We start from the raw sequence: 20,345 nt of genomic DNA, 5'->3' as shown, positions 1-20,345 counted from the left end.
TGCATGTGTGTATATAGGTATGTGACTGTGTGTGTATTTATGCATATGTATGTATGTGACTGTGTGTGTATTTATGCATGTATGTGTGTGTATGTATTTATGCATGTGTGTATGTATGTATGTATGTGACTGTGTGTGTATTTATGCATGTGTGTATGTATGTATGTGACTGTGTGTGTATTTATACATGTGTGTGTGTATGTGTATATGTATGTATGTGACTGTGTGTGTATTTATGCATGTATGTGTGTGTGTGTGTATGCATGTGACTGTGTGTGTATTTATGCATGTGTGTATGTATGTATGTGACTGTGTCTGTATTTATGCATGTGTGTGTGTATGTGTATGTATGTATGTGACTATGTGTGTATTTATGCATGTGTGTATGTATGTATGTGTGTGTGTGTATTTATGCATGTATGTATGTGACTGTGTGTGTATTTATTCATGTATGTGTATGTATGTGACTGTGTGTGTATATATGCATATGTGTGTGTGTATGTATGTATGTGACTGTGTGTGTATTTATGCATGCATGTGTGTGTATGTATGTATGTATGTATGTGACTGTGTGTGTATTTATGCATGTGTGTGTGTATGTGTGTATTTATGCATGTGTGTGTGTATGTGTATATGTATGTATGTGACTGTGTGTGTATTTATGCATATGTGTGTATGTATGTATGTGACTGTGTGTGTATTTATGCATGTGTGTATGTATGTATGTGACTGTGTGTGTATTTATACATGTGTGTGTGTGTATGTGTATATGTATGTATGTGACTGTGTGTGTATTTATGCATGTATGTATGTATGTATGTGACTGTGTGTGTATTTATGCATGTGACTGTGTCTGTATTTATGCATGTGTGTGTGTATGTGTATGTATGTATGTGACTGTGTGTGTATTTATGCATGTGTGTATGTATGTATGTGACTGTGTGTGTATTTATACATGTATGTGTGTGTGTGTATTTATGCATGTATGTATGTGACTGTGTGTGTATTTATTCATGTATGTGTATGTATGTGACTGTGTGTGTATATATGCATATGTGTGTATGTATGTATGTATGTATGTATGTGACTGTGTGTGTATTTATGCATGCGTGTGTGTATGTGTATATGTATGTATGTGACTGTGTGTGTATTTATGCATATGTGTGTATGTATGTATGTGACTGTGTGTGTATTTATGCATGTATGTGTGTGTGTGTGTGTATTTATGCATGTATGTGTGTGTGTATGTTTGTGGAACCAGCAAATTACAGACCTTGTTACTACAGCATGGGGGGGGGGGCAACAGTGTCACTATATACAGTAATAAGGGGTCAGACCATCTCACAAACTGTGGGCATGCAGTTTTTTTGTCTTTTGCAGACATGTAATCTGATTCACATTTTTTTTTCTGTGTTAAATGTAAATAAATAAATAAATATCAAATTCACCTTTTTTGGGGGGTGGGGGTGGGGGGTGGGGGGCCCTTCTTAGATTCTTGCACCTGGGTCCTGTGGTTTCTAGTTATGCCTCTGATTATTTTATTCCTATTTTTGGAATATGAGGCCAATTATTACAATGCTCATTATCAGTGTGGATGTATACTCACAATCATTATACAGAGAAGCACGTGTATTATTACTATTGCTTATTACTGAGTTATATACCGGGGGGAAGCAAACAAAAATGTTTTACACCAGGGCCCTCTGCTGAGTAGGTCTGGCACTGCAACTAGCTCACTGCTGATATTTTTTTCCATCACCCTGTATCTTAGAATACAGATTTCACTAACCCAGTACTATTATACTACTTTAGTGTTTCTTGTGTATTACAACTGATCATCATTATATATATAAAAATAAAACACACCAACATATCCCTGTAGCTGGTCTATCTAGCTGCTATGGAATGAGTTGCAGGCCTCTCTGGTGACAAAGGGGTTAATGGCTTAATATTATAATGCACTTATGTACCCAAAGACTGCAGATATGCCTGTTTCCCCTGCAGCTAAGGAAGTAAAAAAAACACAAAAAACACCACCACCATCCACAGTAAAAAAAAACACAAAAAAACATTTGCATCTGATCAGTGTGTCCAGGGCTGGACTGGGACCACAAATAGAGCAGCCCCTGCATGCCAGCCTGATTGGTTATTTAAAGGGACAGTCTACACTAAAATTGTTATTGTTTAAAAAGATAGATACTGCCTTTAATACCCATTCCCCAGCTTTGCACAACCAACATTGATATATTAATATTATTCTGTTTTTATTTACTGTTTGCAAGATGACTGCCTTACGATGTAAAGTTAAACATGCAATCCAACTTACAGTTTAGTAGAATCCAGCAGAGTAGCTTAACTCAGACAAATTCCACAGCAGAGATTTATGAATCCTTCATGCTTTATTGTTGCAAAACAAGAATTCTGAGGTTCCAGAAGTGGTAATTGCCAGGTAAAAAGAATTTGCCTCTACAAAGCTATTAGCAGAGAGTTCTAGCAAACTTACACATTGAAAGTGAAACTAATTTACACACACAAGTGAAACAAAAATGGAGGCAGGAAGTGACCTCAAAAAGGTCAGAGGTAGCACATAGAATATACATTAAATTGAATACAATAATAAAACATAACACTAGAGGGAGCACAAGAACTAAAATATAACATTTAAAGATGTACATATGAATATATGGACAGAACACTCCCCGTCTGGTATCTGTAGATACCACTATATAAATCAAACAATAAACAATAAACATAAAAATGTTGATTGAAGTCTCTTTATCCATGAGATCTGCAAGACAAAGAAAGAGAGAAAACATACAAAATGCAATTGCAAACATAAGTCCATGTTGTTTTCACATGATAAATCTTGATTAGTAGCAGGGCTGACACTGTCCCCTGTAGTCTTCAACCAGCTGTATTATCACAGTCCTTGTGAGATAGAAGTAGTACTAGTTCTGTAATTGGCCTGGTGAAGGATTTTACAACACCTTCTCTTGATACTTTTACTTCTACTTTACATATTTTTCCATCATCACTTGGTATAACTTTAACAATAAGACCTAATGGCCATTCATTTCGATGAACAAGTTTGTCCTTCAATAAGACCAGATCTCCAACGTAAATGTTTGGTCTGCTTATCTGCCATTTGTGACGACTTTGTAATGTAACAAGATACTCTTGTCTCCATCTGCTCCAAAATGAATTGGCAAGATGCTGAACATGTTTCCATTGTCGTTTGTAAAGATCTTTGGTGTTAAATTGTTCTAAAGGAACTACATCTACCCCAATCTTCTGAGTAAGAAGAGTAGCAGGTGTCAATAAAACTGGAAACTCTGGATCTGAAGAAACGGGTACCAACGGTCGAGCATTAATTATAGCCATTACTTCAGCTAGGAATGTTACCAAGACTTCATGACTGAGTTGATTTGACCTTGAGTCAAACAATATAGAATCCAGAATGCGTCTTGCAATACCAATCATCCTTTCCCAAGGTCCGCCCATGTGAGAAGCATGAGGAGGATTGAATATCCATGTACAACCATTATTACTTAGATAGTTTTCTATGTGATTAGTATTAATCTGTAGTTCATTGCATGCTCCAATAAAGTTTGTTCCACAATCAGAACGTAGTTGCTTAGCAGGTCCTCTGATAGAGAAAAATCTTCGCAGGGCATTGATGAAGCTTGAGGTATCCATAGATTCAATCACCTCAATTTGTACGGCACGAATGCTCAAACATGTGAACAGAACAGCCCATCTCTTGTTGTTAGCTTGTCCTCCTCTTGTTTTACGTATAATTACTGATCATGGGCCAAAAACATCCAGACCAACATGTGTGAAAGGAGGTTCATTACTTGTCCTTTCAGCTGGTAAGTCGGCCATCGGTTGTTCTTGATATTTTCCCCTTAATCTTTGACATTTAACACACTTGTGGAGTATAGTAGTGATACGTTGTTTTACACCAGTGATCCACAGTCCTGCTGATCTTATTGCCCCTTCAGTAAAATGTCTACCTTGATGTTTGACTTTCTCGTGGTAGTGTCGAATGAGCAGTGTAGCAACATAGTGACGACCAGGGATAATTAATGGGTTTTGTTCGTTACTTCTCAAATTAGCATATTTTAGATGACCACCAATTCTCAGTAAATTATCTTCATCAATAATTGGATTCAATTTCCAAAGTGGACTGTCCTTGGGAAGATCAACTTTCTTACTTATACACTTGATTTCTTTATAGTACACTTCCTGTTGCACACAACGAATGATAATATTCTCTGCAAAATTTAGTTCATTTGCAGTTGGGTTTTTTCTACATAGGTGCCATCCATGACAATCTTCAGGTTCTCCAGAAGTTTGGTGTTGGAAACAATGAATAATGTGAATCAAATGTGCAATGGTGCGTATGAGTAATGTCCATTTTGAAAAACGTTCAAAGCGGTATGAGCCAAGACAATTTCCATTGGTAACACTGGTGACAAGTGTTGTAGTTTGAGGATGGATCTCTTTATCAGATTCAGGATCTACAAGCTCAAATGTAGTACTGGCTGATGTTGTATCTGTAGAGCATAACAAGAATGGTGGTCCTGTCAACCATGTAGATTTCATGAATTGTGCTGAAGTTAACGACCTGGTTGCAAGATCTGTAGGATTTTTGTCAGTAGGAACGTAAATGCCATTGCTCTGGTTTTGAAGATCTCCTGATGCGTTCTACTCTGTTATTGACATATACATAGAATCTTCTGCTTAGGTTGTTTATGTATCCCAACACCACTCTGCTGTCTGTGTAGAAGTTAACAGCATCAGGTTTGATGTCTATTTCACTTAGTATAAGATCAGCTATTTTGACTGCTAAAACAGCTGCACATAATTCAAGTCTAGGAATTGTGTGTTCAGGTCTAGGTGCCAACTTAGCCTTGCCGAGAATAAATCCTACATGTGGTTTTCCTTCAATGTCTGTCACTTTTAGGTAGTCCACTGCTGCAATAGCTTCTGTAGATGCATCTGAGAAGATGTAGATCTCTGTTACTGTTGCTGTTGATAGAGATATAGAAGCATAACACCGTGGAATACAGAGCTTTTCAAGATCCTTCAAAGAATCCTTCCACTTTTCCCACATCTGACGTTTCTCTATAGGTAGTAAAGTATCCCAGGATTTTGACTCAGATGAAAGCTGTCTAAGCAGAGACTTTCCTTGTATAGTCACTGGAGCTACAAACCCCAGTGGGTCATAAAGACTGTTAATAATTGATAAAACACCACGTCTAGTGTATGGCTTTTCATCAGTAGAAACTTTGAAAACAAATTCATCAGTTGATATGTTCCAATGTAGACCAAGACTTTGTTGTACAGGTGGTGTATCTGTACCTAGATCTAAGTCTTTGAGGTCCGTTGCATGGTCTGCTGGAGGAAAGGCTTTCAACACCTTGCTGCTGTTTGAGACTATTTTATGAAGCCTTAGGTTTGCTACAGATAGCATCTTTTGTGTTCTTTTAAGCAGATCAATGGCTTCTTCATCTGTCGGTACAGACTTGATTCCATCATCCACATAGAAGTCTCTTTCTACATATTGTCTGGCATCTGTTCCATATTCCATTTCACCTTCTTGAGCTGTTCTTCTTAGTCCATATATTGCCACTGCAGGTGATGGACTGTTGCCGAAGACATGCACTCTCATGCGATAATCTATTATCTCAGCGCTAGTATCATTGTTGTGATGCCACAAAAACCTGAGGTAATTCATATTGTCTTCTCTAACAATGAAACAATAGAACATCTGTTGTATGTCAGCCATGAATGCTACAGGTTCTTTCCTGAACCTGATCAATACTCCTAAGAGACTGTTAGTAAGGTTAGGTCCAGTAAGAAGAACACTATTGAGTGACATGCCTTCATACTGTGCACTTGAATCAAACACAACCCTTATTTGACCTGGTTTGCGTGGATGATAGATGCCAAATGAAGGAAGATACCAACATTCTTCACCTTCTTTTAGTGGAGGAGCTGGCTCTGCATGCTTATTTTCAAACATCTTCTGCATGAATGATACAAAGTGTTCTTTTATCTTCGGATCTTTCTTTAGAGTACGTTGTAAGGAAAAAAGTCTAGAGAGTGCTTGAACTCTGTTGTTGGGTAACCTTTGTCTTGGATTGCGAAATGGCAGAGGGGCTACCCAACTGTTTGAGTCATCCTTGTAAAACTCTTTGTCCATTAACTTGAGAAATTCTTTATCTTCGATAGAAGGAGCTAGTTTATTGTCATGCTGTGTTGTGTGGAACACTGTACTTCCAATGTTGTCATCATCTGGTAAGGGAGTAACTATATCATCTTGACTGGCATAGTATGAATATTCATAGATTCCAGATTTCTCCTTTACATGGTAGTGATTTGGGCATGGCTCAAAGTAAGATGGACGTCCATTAATTAACACATTAGTTTTCAAGGAGTTAGTAATATCTGTTCTGTAGATTTTTCCTATACAGGCATCTCCAACTATTACCCAGCCAAGGTCAAGTCTCTGAGCGTATGGAGAATTATGAGGTCCATTACATTGCTGGCGTACCTTGTGTATTCTTAGAATGTCTCTACCAAGTAAAAGCAATATCTGGGCATTCTTCTCTAGAGCTGGTATGCAACTAGCTATGTGTTTCATGTGTGGATAGTAATGTGCTATTTCTGGCGTAGGAATCTCATCCCTGTTATCTGGAATTTGATTGCATTCAATAAGTGTAGGTAAAGGCAACTGAATACCATCTGTAAGAGAAGCTATTATGAAATCACTAGCTCTTCTTCCTTTTGTTTCAAACTGACCTGCACATGTACCAAGGGTGTAAGATGAAGGATTACCATTTACGTGGAATATGTTGAAGAATTCAGTTCTAGCCAGTGATCGATTGCTTTGATCATCCAGAATTGCATACATTCTTACTGATTTATCAGGCTCTCCCTTAGGATACACTTTAATGATACAAACAGTCTTGTCCACAGCACTATAATTTCAGATTCTCTTTATTTTCTGTTAAGTTACAGACATAAAAAAGCGACGTTTCGAGTGTTGCCACTCTTACTCATGCTAGTTACATTGTGTCACTTCATACAAATTTAAAACCCTCAGTTTCGCACCAACCACATCATTAAGTGGCTCTGCTGCCATCTACTGACCATCAAAATTATGACACCTTAAAAACATTACTGAATTACAATAACTGTAACTAAGTATTAAAACTTGTTTGCCTATATATCTTTTTTGAAAATTAATGCTTTTTAAATTTATACAGACCTGTTTATAATAAATTTACATTTACATGATTTGAACATTAGCAATACATATATTTACAATGTGAACATGATATTCTAGAATTAATTTTACCATAACATTTCATTACAGGAAAATTAACATTTCCTTACAGAAAAATTGACCAATCATAGTCTCTATTGAGGCCATTAGGTTCCATACATCCTAGTTCATATATCCAGTACATTTCTTTTTCTTTCAATATTTTTTCTCTATTACTACCATTTCTCTGGGGACCCACACTGTCTATGACTTGCCATCTTAATTGGCTTATCTGATGCCCACATTTTAAGAAATGATGGGACACTGGGGCTTCAAGATTTTTGCACCGTATATTTGAACGGTGCTGGCATATCCTGTCCCTGACCATACGTGTGGTTTCCCCTATATAGATTAGAGAACAGGCACATTTTATGAGGTAGATAACGTACTTTGACTCACATGTATAATGTTCTTTTATCTCATATTTCTTCCCATTTCTAGGATGGAAGAAATATTTACCTTTAATTATAGAGTGACAACTCATACATCCTAGACATGGGAATGATCCTTTATTTTTATTACTTAAGAGTGTCTGTCTCGCCTGTTTCTTAGGCCCTACATCTGTGCTAGTGAGTTGATCTCTTAGGTTTTTTACTCTCTTGTAAGCCATTAATGGTGGATTTTTAAAAAACTCAATTTCCTTATTACACTCTCTTAATATGTGCCAGTGTTTCGTCACAATACGTTTAATTTCTTCACTGTTAGGGTTAAATTGTGTGACTAATATCAACTTATCCTGTTTGACCCTTTCTCTTAAACTTTGTTCTCTGTTCCTCATACTATTAGTATGCTTTTCAATTAATGTACTTGGATATCCTCTATCTAGGATTTTTTTCTGCATTTCCTTCATTCTTATTTGTTTAGTTTCTGGGTTAGTGACAATCCTGTCCACCCTGAGTAGTTGACTCTTGGGTAAGGAATTTATTAACCCTCTTGGATGGAAACTATCGTAGCTTAGTAATGTATTCCTATCTGTATCTTTTTTATACAGATCAAATATTAGTTTATTTCCCTCTTAAGGATGAGGAAACATATCAGAAACTAAATTATAACCCTGTAAGTAAAATTTAGAAAGAAATTGAATTAACACTGAATAAAGCTTTTGAAAACAAATTAATAGATAAGAAACTAAGGGAATATTTGTTTAACAAAGAGCCTAAGAACCCGGTCTTCTATACTGTACCAAAGGTACATAAGAATCTAGCTAGACCACCAGGGAGGCCCATAGTCTCCAGTGTTAATTCTGCTTTAACAAACATCTCAACATTTCTGGATAAAATATTACAGTCAGAGGTGATGCAGATATCATCATACCTTAAGGATACAGGAGACTTTATGAATAAGGCCAAAGAGTTATGCTTAGAAACAGATACATTTTTGCTCTATACCATGGATGTAAAAAGCCTCTACACGGCTATTAAGCACGAAACAGGAATTGGTATAATTAAAAAAGTGTGTAAAGTAAATAAGAAATGTTCAGATCTACAAGTAGAATTTATTGAGAATTTATTGAGGCTTATCCTCTATTGGAACCATTTTTTATTCCAAGATGATTGGTATATTCAAGTGAAAGGGACAGCCATGGGGACGAGTGTTGCCCCATCATATGCCAACCTATTCATGAGTGAAATAGAAGAAAGAATAGTGTATGAAAATGAGAAATTCCGTCTGTACGACGCCACCTGGTGGAGATTTATAGACAATGTATTTGGCATATGGTGGGGCAGCGTTGAGTCCCTTATGGAGTTTGTTAATGAAATCAATGGAGCAATCAAAGGATTAGAATTTTCTATAGAGTGGAGTGAGGAATTAGTAACTTTTTTGGACACTAGAGTAATCAAAGAGGGAAATAAACTAATATTTGATCTGTATAAAAAAGATACAGATAGAAATACATTACTAAGCTACGATAGTTTCCATCCAAGAGGCTTAATAAATTCCTTACCCAAGAGTCAACTACTCAGGGTGGACAGGATTGTCACTAACCCAGAAACTAAACAAATAAGAATGAAGGAAATGCAGAAAAAATTCCTAGATAGAGGATATCCAAGTACATTAATTGAAAAGCATACTAATAGTATATAGACCTCCGACGCGGAACATCCATCCTGGCCAACGACTGAACGACGAATGACGGTTCCTTTAAATGACGTCATCCAAGATGGCGTCCCTCGAATTCCGATTGGCTGATAGGATTCTATCAGCCAATCGGAATTCGAGAGACGTCATCTTGGATGATGTCATTTAAAGGAACCGTCATTCGTCGTTCAGTCGTCGGCCAGGATGGATGTTCCGCATCGGAGGTCTTCAGGATGCTGCCGCTCCGCTCCGGATGGATGACGATAGAAGATCCCGCTTGGATGAAGACTTCAATTGGATGGAAGACCTCTTCTGCCCCGCTTGGATGAAGACTTCTACCGGATGGAGGACCTCTTCTTGCTCCGCTTGGATGAAGAATTTGGCTCGGCTGGGTGAAGACGACTCAAGGTAGGGAGATCTTCAGGGGCTTAGTGTTAGGTTTATTTAAGGGGGGTTTGGGTTAGATAAGGGGTATGTGGGTGGTGGGTTGTAATGTTGGGGGGGTATTGTATGTTTTTTTTTACAGGCAAAAGAGCTGAACTTCTTGGGGCATGCCCCGCAAAGGGCCCTGTTCAGGGCTGGTAAGGTAAAAGAGCTTTGAACTTTAGTAATTTAGAATAGGGTAGGGCATGTTTTTATTTTGGGGGGCTTTGTTATTTTATTAGGGGGCTTAGAGTAGGTGTAATTAGTTTAACATTGTTGTAATATATTTCTAATGTTTGTAAATATTTTTTTATTTTTTGTAACTTAGTTCTTTTTTATTTTTTGTACTTTAGTTAGTTTATTTCATTGTATTTATTTGTAGGAATTGTATTTAATTTATTTATTGATAGTGTAGTGTTAGGTTTAATTGTAGATAATTATAGGTATTTTATTTAATTTATTTATTGATAGTGTAGTGTTAGGTTTAATTGTAACTTAGGTTAGGATTTATTTTACAGGTAAATTTGTAATTATTTTAACTATTTTAGCTATTAAATAGTTCTTAACTATTTAATAGCTATTGTACCTGGTTAAAATAAATACAAAGTTGCCTGTAAAATAAATATAAATCCTAAAATAGCTATAATATAATTATATATTGTAGCTATATTAGGGTTTATTTTACAGGTAAGTATTTAGCTTTAAATAGGAATAATTTATTTAATAAGAGTTAATTTATTTTGTTAGATTTAAATTATATTTAACTTAGGGGGATGTTAGTGTTAGGGTTAGACTTAGCTTTAGGGGTTAATAAATTTATTAGAATAGCGGTGAGCTCCGGTCAGCAGATTAGGGGTTAATGTTTGAAGTTAGGTGTCGGCGATGTTAGGGAGGGCAGATTAGGGGTTAATACTATTTATTATAGGGTTAGTGAGGCGGATTAGGAAGTTAATAACTTTATTATAATAGCGGTGCGGTCTGGTCGGCAGATTAGGGGTTAATAAGTGTAGGCAGGTGGAGGCGACGTTGTGGGCAGCAGATTAGGGGTTAATAAATATAATATAGGGGTCGGCGGTGTTAGGGACAGCAGATTAGGGGTACATAGGGATAATGTAAGTAGCGGCGGTTTACGGAGCGGCAGATTAGGGGTTAATAATAATATGCAGGGGTCAGCGATAGCGGGGGCGGCAGAATAGGGGTTAATAAGTGTAAGGTTAGGGGTGTTTAGACTCGGGGTACATGTTAGAGTGTTAGGTGCAGACGTAGGAAGTGTTTCCCCATAGACAACAATGGGGCTGCGTTAGGAGCTGAACGCGGCTTTTTTGCAGGTGTTAGGTTTTTTTTCAGCTCAAACAGCCCCATTGTTTTCTATGGGGGAATCGTGCACGAGCACGTTTTTGAGGCTGGCCGCTTCCGTAAGCAACTCTGGTATCGAGAGTTGCAGTTGCGTTAAATATGCTCTACGCTCCTTTTTTGGAGCCTAACGCAGCCATTCTGTGGACTCTCAATACCAGAGTTATTTTAAAGGTGGGGACAGAAAAAAGCCAGCGGTAGCTACGCGGGTCGTTACCGACAAAACTCTAAATCTAGCCATAAGAGATCAACTCACTAGCACAGATGTAGGGCCTAAGAAACAGGCGAGACAGACACTCTTAAGTAATAAAAATAAAGGATCATTCCCATGTCTAGGATGTATGAGTTGTCACTCTATAATTAAAGGTAAATATTTCTTCCATCCTAGAAATGGGAAGAAATATGAGATAAAAGAACATTATACATGTGAGTCAAAGTACGTTATCTACCTAATAAAATGTGCCTGTTCTCTAATCTATATAGGGGAAACCACACGTATGGTCAGGGACAGGATATGCCAGCACCGTTCAAATATACGGTGCAAAAATCTTGAAGCCCCAGTGTCCCATCATTTCTTAAAATGTGGGCATCAGATAAGCCAATTAAGATGGCAAGTCATAGACAGTGTGGGTCCCCAGAGAAATGGTAGTAATAGAGAAAAAATATTGAAAGAAAAAGAAATGTACTGGATATATGAACTAGGATGTATGGAACCTAATGGCCTCAATAGAGACTACGATTGGTCAATTTTTCTGTAAGGAAATGTTAATTTTCCTGTAATGAAATGTTATGGTAAAATTAATTCTAGAATATCATGTTCACATTGTAAATATATGTATTGCTAATGTTCAAATCATGTAAATGTAAATTTATTATAAACAGGTCTGTATAAATTTAAAAAGCATTAATTTTCAAAAAAAAGATATACAGGGAGTGCAGAATTATTAGGCAAGTTGTATTTTTGAGGATTAATTTTATTATTGAACAACAACCATGTTCTCAATGAACCCAAAAAACTAATTAATATCAAAGCTGAATATTTTTGGAAGTAGTTTTTAGTTTGTTTTTAGTTTTAGCTATTTTAGGGGGATATCTGTGTGTGCAGGTGACTATTACTGTGCATAATTATTAGGCAACTTAACAAAAAACAAATATATACCCATTTCAATTATTTATTTTTACCAGTGAAACCAATATAACATCTCAACATTCACAAATATACATTTCTGACATTCAAAAACAAAACAAAAACAAATCAGTGACCAATATAGCCACCTTTCTTTGCAAGGACACTCAAAAGCCTGCCATCCATGGATTATGTCAGTGTTTTGATCTGTTCACCATCAACATTGCGTGCAGCAGCAACCACAGCCTCCCAGACATTGTTCAGAGAGGTGTACTGTTTTCCCTCCTTGTAAATCTCACATTTGATGATGGACCACAGGTTCTCAATGGGGTTCAGATCAGGTGAACAAGGAGGCCATGTCATTAGATTTTCTTCTTTTATACCCTTTCTTGCCAGCCACGCTGTGGAGTACTTGGACGCGTGTGATGGAGCATTGTCCTGCATGAAAATCATGTTTTTCTTGAAGGATGCAGACTTCTTCCTGTACCACTGCTTGAAGAAGGTGTCTTCCAGAAACTGGCAGTAGGACTGGGAGTTGAGCTTGACTCCATCCTCAACCCGAAAAGGCCCCACAAGCTCATCTTTGATGATACCAGCCCAAACCAGTACTCCACCTCCACCTTGCTGGCGTCTGAGTTGGACTGGAGCTCTCTGCCCTTTACCAATCCAGCCACGGGCCCATCCATCTGGCCCATCAAGACTCACTCTCATTTCATCAGTCCATAAAACCTTAGAAAAATCAGTCTTGAGATATTTCTTGGCCCAGTCTTGACGTTTCAGCTTGTGTGTCTTGTTCAGTGGTGGTCGTCTTTCAGCCTTTCTTACCTTGGCCATGTCTCTGAGTATTGCACACCTTGTGCTTTTGGGCACTCCAGTGATGTTGCAGCTCTGAAATATGGCCAAACTGGTGGCAAGTGGCATCTTGGCAGCTGCACGCTTGACTTTTCTCAGTTCATGGGCAGTTATTTTGCGCCTTGGTTTTTCCACACGCTTCTTGCGACCCTATTGACTATTTTGAATGAAACGCTTGATTGTTCGATGATCACGCTTCAGAAGCTTTGCAATTTTAAGAGTGCTGCATCCCTCTGCAAGATATCTCACTATTTTTTACTTTTCTGAGCCTGTCAAGTCCTTCTTTTGACCCATTTTGCCAAAGGAAAGGAAGTTGCCTAATAATTATGCACACCTGATATAGGGTGTTGATGTCATTAGACCACACCCCTTCTCATTACAGAGATGCACATCACCTAATATGCTTAATTGGTAGTAGGCTTTCGAGCCTATACAGCTTGGAGTAAGACAACATGCATAAAGAGGATGATGTGGTCAAAATACTCATTTGCCTAATAATTCTGCACTCCCTATATAGGCAAACAAGTTTTAATACTTAGTTACAGTTATTGTAATTCAGTAATGTTTTTAAGGTGTCATAATTTTGATGGTCAGTAGATGGCAGCAGAGCCACTTAATGATGTGGTTGGCGCGAAACTGAGGGTTTTAAATTTGTATGAAGTGACACAATGTAACTAGCATGAGTAAGAGTGTCAACACTCGAAACATCGCTTTTTTATGTCTGTAACTTAACAGAAAATAAAGAGAATCTGAAATTATAGTACTGTGGACAAGACTGTTTGTATCATTGATGTTGGGGGACCCTGGCAGAGCCCCTGTCTTCACGAGCATTATTCTCTGTTTGGTTGCTGTACTACACAACTTGCATTGATTAGGATACACTTTAACAAGACATATTTTAGAGCAGGACCTTCCACTAAGTCCTTCACCGCATATTTCAGTACATTTTGAAGCAACAGATGTTTTGTTTGTTGTCTCTTCTGCTTTCTCCCCGCCATGCTTTTCAGTAGGGGCAATACTTTCAAGTGTAAGGGAAATTGAAGACTCTGGGTGGAGAGCAAACACATGTCTGTCACTATTGCATTCTGAACATCTAATATTGGCTTTACAGTTTCTAGAAAGATGATCTGTTGAAGCACAGCACCTGAAGCATAGTCCATAATTTTTAAGAAGCTCTATGCGTTCTTGCAAAGGTTTTTCTCTAAAGCTACAACATTTTTTAAGTGGATGAGGCTTCTTGTGCAATGGGCATTCTTGAATTAAATTCATTAATTTCTCACTTTGCATTTCCTGTCTGGAAGGTGCTACATCTGTCTTTTGGACAAATACTGATTTCTTTGAGTTCTTGAATCTTGAAGTTTCTTTCTCATGTTCTGGAGAAGTCACCGCCCACTGATTTAATTCGGTTAAAGAGAAACTTGGATCATTTCTTGTTTTTGCTATGTCTTGGATGAAATTACTAAAAAAGGAAAAGGGAGGGAATGATACATTATTCTCTTGCTTGTATTTTGATCCTTGTGTTGCCCATTTATCTTGAAGTGCATGAGGTAACTTCACCACAATTGGATTTACACCTTGTGCAGTATCAAGATAACACAGTCCTGATAGACATGGATCTGCTTTAGCTGCTTCTAGTTCCAGCAGAAGATCACTTAACTCTTGTAGCTTGCGATTGTCCCTAACTGTGACTTTTGGAAATTTTTGTATTTTCTTTAAAAGGGCATTTTCAATTACTTCTGGACTACCATAAGTCTGATCCAAACGTTCCCAAATCATTTTTAAACCTACAACTGGGTTGTCTACATGGACAGCTCTGAGCCTCTTGACACGTTCTGCAGATTCAGCACCTAACCACTTTACCAGCAGATCAAGCTCTTCTCTAGCAGATATACCTAAATCTTCTACAGCAGTCTTGAATGTAGACTTCCAAGACCTGTAGTTCTCTGGCAGATCATCAAATTTTGTAAGACTTGTATTAGTAAGCTCACGTCGAATCATATACCTTGCAAACTCAGACATCTCTAACCTTTCAGTCTTTGTTACTGGAGGTGCCTGAAGATCACTTGGGTAATAGGAATTGAATGCTGAGGGATAGTATGGGTTCGCGGATACATTTAATCCAGCTGAAGCCTTTTCTTTCACTGATCTTAATGGAGGTGACTGTGATGGACCCCATACTTGTTTGTTTACAAGAAGTTGTGTGATTTGTGCATTGACACCTGAGCTGCTTATCCGCTGAATTGCTTCTGTTCTGGCTGGAGCAATTGGATCGCTATTGAGATGTAAATCATTTGTGGTAGGCAGGGCCGGATTTCCCATTAGGCACAGTAGGCATGTGCCTACAGGCGCCTTGCAGTGAGGGGCGCCTGCCTGTCAGTAATAAAAAAAATAAAAAATTTGTGAGGGCATTAATTTTAGTAAGAATTGTGCTGCCAGCTGCTTACAGAGTTGAGTGTTCCATTGGGAAAATGTTACAGCAGTTGAGGGAGCCATGAAGGAGAGAGGGGCAAAGATTAAAACTAAACCCCTCCCATTTTCGCCAGGCATGTTTAGTTTCACTTTTATTTTATGTACTTCTGTTGCCTCACACAGCCAAGCTCCATGCTGATGTGTAGCAGACACTTTTTGTTGAGGAATGAAAGCTTCAAAACAACAGGTTAGGACTGTACAAGGCTTCTAATGCTGCCTAGAATGACAACATAACAAGCAGAGCACTTTAACCCCTTGGCTACCAGAGAGGGTTGCAGTGTATTCACTTGTTATGTGTTGTAGGGCATTTTTATAGCCAGGGGGTTACATTCTGCTTCAGGATGAATGTTTTTGTTCTATAAAGGCCTTGGAGGTGTGGAGGTTATGTGGGACTAGCTGCTCTGCTCTTTATTACAAGTTACCAATTGTGATTTACAAATTTTACAGCCTTTAGGGCACTTTGACAAAACAGTTTGTAGACTTTAAGGCTGTAAAATGTGTATGTGTGTAAACCACTCACATGGCATATGTGTTTGTATGTATGTATGTGTATGTAGATGTATATATATATATATATATATATATATATATATATATATATATATATATATATATATATATATATATATATATATATATATATATATATACATACATACATACATACATACACACACATCACATAAAAAAATTGTTAATCTGTTCTTTTATCAAGTAAGTGTGGTATTTTTGTATTGTGGTAAATTTCTAATTTTAAACACATTTGTTGACCCCTGGATTACATATAATCTACAACATTCCATGTTTTCCTTTGAGAGCAACATCATATTATATTTATATTTCAGAAAAAAATAAATGTAACATCTGTGTGTATTTGTACCAAAAATATCAGAGTTCACAAGATTTTTTTCATGTAGTGGAAAAAATACATACATTTTATATTTTCTTCCACTGGCTGAACAGGTTGTTGATGAGCTTGCATGCTGTTAGTTTTAATATTGCTATTGTTTACACAAAACTGTGTTTAACTCCAACAAAATGTTAAGCACATAGTCAAAGTCATCTCCAGAAAAGCAATACACTAATGGCTTGTCAATAAACATGTCCTATGAGCCCATCTGGGTCTGCACAGATGTGTATTGCTGTCTCAGAACTGACATTGACTATGTGTTTAACTCTTTTGCAAGAGGCTAACACACTTCTGTGCAAGCACTAGTGCAATATTAAAATGCTCTAGCAAACTGTCACATTTTATGTCCCTTTCAATAGGGTTTTCTTTAGAATATTTTGCATTAAAAGTTTAACATGATTTGTTTTTGTTATACATAATAGAAATTGTATGGCCATTTGAGTCAAGTGAATATTGATTTTTGATGTAGCTTCCATTACAACAAATATTGCAATTGGTGTGTGTATTTGTGTATCTCCATAAAAGGGAAAATGTAATTTTACATTTAATATTTATTTTTAGTTGTCCTAAATAATAATAAAAAAGGTCCTCATTTTTTTCCACTTTTTTTTTTGGGGGGGAGGGGGGCGCTTCAGGTTTTTGTGCCTACAGGCACCTGAGATGTAAATCTGGCCCTGGTGGTAGGGTGCACATCATTCCAACCTCTGTCTTTATGAGCATTGCCTCCTTCTTCCTCTTCAAAGGAGTTGTAGTGTTTTCCACTCTGGTTAAGAACATAATCACATGTTCTCTTCTCTGGGTAGTCTGATCCCACTAGACTGACAGAATATTCTAGGAGCTCTTCTGTATTGGCTGCCTCAAGTACCTTTAATCTTGCCATGGCGACAGCTACTTCTTTTTCATTTTGCAGTATTTCTAAATCTGTTTCTTTTTTCGCTGCTTCTAATTCTTTTTCCTTCTCCCATTTTGCTGCTGCTAATTCTTTTTCCTTCTCCTGTTTTGCTGCCTCCATTTTCAGTGTTGCTTCTTTTTTGCTAAAAGAGGTGCGCACCATTGCAGCTTCTGCTTCTGCACGTGCTTTGATAATGGCGGAGCTTATAGATGAAGAGGAAGTACTTCTAGATTTAGCAGAGCGAATTGTTGAGGCAGCACGCTGTGATCTGGATTCTAGCAAGTCTGCAATCCTGCTTTCAACTGTTGCTAATGTGCTTTGCACTAGTTTCTTGCGCTGTAGATTAGATTCATTAAACTGGGTTTGAATTTGCACAGTTTCCTCAACATTAGTTTTTGATAGCAGATTAAAATATTTGCGTGACAACCTTTCATAATTTTCATAACAAGCATTAAGTCTGTCAGCAATCTTGTTTAACTGTTCTTTGTCATTAATAGTTTCATTTGCTAAAGATACACATTTTCTAAGCTTCTCCCACATTTGATCCAATGCATCCACTAATTCATCTTTCTCAGCTTGATAACTTTGTATGACTTTCTCAGTGGGTTTTATTGTACGCTGTGGTCTAATGTTCTGCTCTTTCTCCTGTGACAGTGTATCTTGTATTGCAAGTTCTTTTTCAGACATTTTAAGTAACTAGATTAGAGCTATTTTAACTGCAGTCATAAATTTCTCTGAGGAAACTGACAGTTTATACAAAAGTTCAGTGTACACTTCTCAGTTGCAGATGATCTTGTGTGAGACAGTGCAGATGCTTAATGGAATCTTCCTTGTTAAATGCAGAAACATTTACTGAGCTCTGTGTGCAGCAAGCAATGCAGCTTCTCATTTATATTATATAAAGTCCTTAGTTACACACTGAGCTGTGTACAGTTTACCAAACATGAGTCTTTCTATTGAAGATTAATAACTCTGAAGGTATTATTTTTACTATTCTGTTTTCATTTACTGTTTGCAAGATGACTGCCTTATGATGTAAAGTTAAACATGCAATCCAACTTACAGTTTAGTAGAATCCAGCAGAGTAGCTTAACTCAGACAAATTCCACAGCAGAGATTTATGAATCCTTCATGCTTTATTGTTGCAAAACAAGAATTCTGAGGTTCCAGAAGTGGTAATTGCCAGGTAAAAAGAATTTGCCTCTACAAAGCTATTAGCAGAGAGTTCTAGCAAACTTACACATTGAAAGTGAAACTAATTTACACACACAAGTGAAACAAAAATGGAGGCAGGAAGTGACCTCAAAAAGGTCAGAGGTAGCACATAGAATATACATTAACTCTAGAGGGAGCACAAAAACTAAAATAGCATTTAAAGATGTACATATGAATATATGGACAGAACAAATATACTTTATAACATTTAACCCTTTGAGTGCTAAGCACTTTCCCACCTGTGTCCTAAGATTTTTTTAAGTTTTTTTTTTTTGGCGATTACCTTTCCAATGGTGGGTCTTGGGGGTCTGTAGCTGCTTAGACGCCTGAGATACAGGCTTCTAAGCAGAATTTCCCCTGCTCCTATACTTAACATTGTTAAGTATAAATAAAGTTGCGCAATGACGTCATTATGTTATTGCGCGTGACGTCACCACGCAAAATGTGAAGCCCCGGCGATTCCTGTCACTCTACAGGCACGATCGCCGTGGTAGGAGCGGGTGGGAGCCCCCAGATCTCCCTCAAGGTGGGAGAGTGCTAGTGACCAGGGCCATCTTTAATATTGACTGGACCCTGGACAAAAATGTTCTTGGGCCCCCATCCCCACCACATGCAATTTCGCTCTCCTCCCCAACATCCCAAAAAACAACTAAATCAATTTATTTTATAAAAAAAAAAATATTAGCCCAGCAGTGGATCATCCACTGCTGGGCTAATATTTTTTTTAAAAAATGAGATAAATTGCAAAATGTGAAATATATAAATTCCTCCAATGTGGATTCATTTAATATGCTTTTGAATGTGATTCTGGTGTGAGGTTAGCTGGTTAAAGAGATTTAGGGCAGCCAACAGGAGCAAAGCAAGGTAAAGACTGAGGAGGAAGCATGGAGGTGCAGACAAATATAAGTTTACTGACTGGAACTACAGAACTACTATGGGAAGCTATAAAATCTGAGACAGAGAGAAAACAAAAACTATAAAAATAAACCTTATATTAATGTGTGAAGTATCAGCATGACACTATACATCAGCCACAGCAGCACATACCCCTTCTTTGCTAGGAACAAGTTTCCTCTCACCCTGTACTAGACAGTGCTGCATGGGGAGGGGTATGTGTGCACTCACTTATTCTTCTCACTGACCCCTTTCAACAAAGCACTGTTCCCCTAACAAACTTCAGTTAGTTGATCTTAGGGCCACAGCAGACAGAAGAGGGCTAAGGGGACCAGCAAACTGGATGCTGTCAGCCTAAGGCTGCATGGATACAGCGTGAGACAAGTCACACAGCCTAAAAACTAAAGAGAGCAGTGTGTGTGCTTTATGCTGCATGCGCCTACAGTCAGCCCTACCCAGAAACAATCCCCACCATCAGAGCAGTTACCTGGTAACAGTGGTAGCCCCAGCAGGACCTTTTCTGATGCAGTGGGATTGGCTAGATGCTGAGTTAGGGCTTACCATTCAGTGCTGCACAGTGCACATCTAAAACAGCACAGGGCAATAGCTTGGCATGTCACATGACAACGGCACGGTCTGGCACAGTTTCTCACAAAAAAATATAAGCAGAGAACTTTTGACTGGGACAGTATTAGGACTGACTGTGTGTGTTCCCCATGTCACATCAGCAGTCTCGTATAAACCATATATATATATATATATATATATATATATATATATATATATATATATATATATA

At 37.7% G+C, this 20,345-nt stretch overlaps 1 protein-coding gene across 4 annotated transcripts in view; it reads right to left on the bottom strand.

The window, feature by feature from the left end:
* LOC128666383 (uncharacterized) overlaps positions 1-6,993 on the bottom strand; it is a 93,515-nt gene extending 86,522 nt beyond the window's left edge. For all 4 annotated transcript variants that reach the window (XM_053720951.1, XM_053720948.1, XM_053720950.1 and 1 more), the window contains exon 1: positions 2,327-6,993. In XM_053720951.1, the coding sequence (XP_053576926.1) occupies positions 4,655-6,919 (2,265 nt within the window). In that variant the 5' untranslated portion in view covers positions 6,920-6,993 and the 3' untranslated portion in view covers positions 2,327-4,654. The remainder of the gene's footprint in view (positions 1-2,326) is intronic.
* Between the last annotated feature and the right edge of the window lie 13,352 nt (positions 6,994-20,345).

Source organism: Bombina bombina, chromosome 7, assembly GCF_027579735.1.
Source record: "Bombina bombina isolate aBomBom1 chromosome 7, aBomBom1.pri, whole genome shotgun sequence".
Taxonomy (NCBI): Eukaryota; Metazoa; Chordata; class Amphibia; order Anura; family Bombinatoridae; genus Bombina; species Bombina bombina.
The sequence above is the reverse complement of the archived record's forward strand: the minus strand, read 5'-3'. Positions and strand labels throughout refer to the sequence as shown.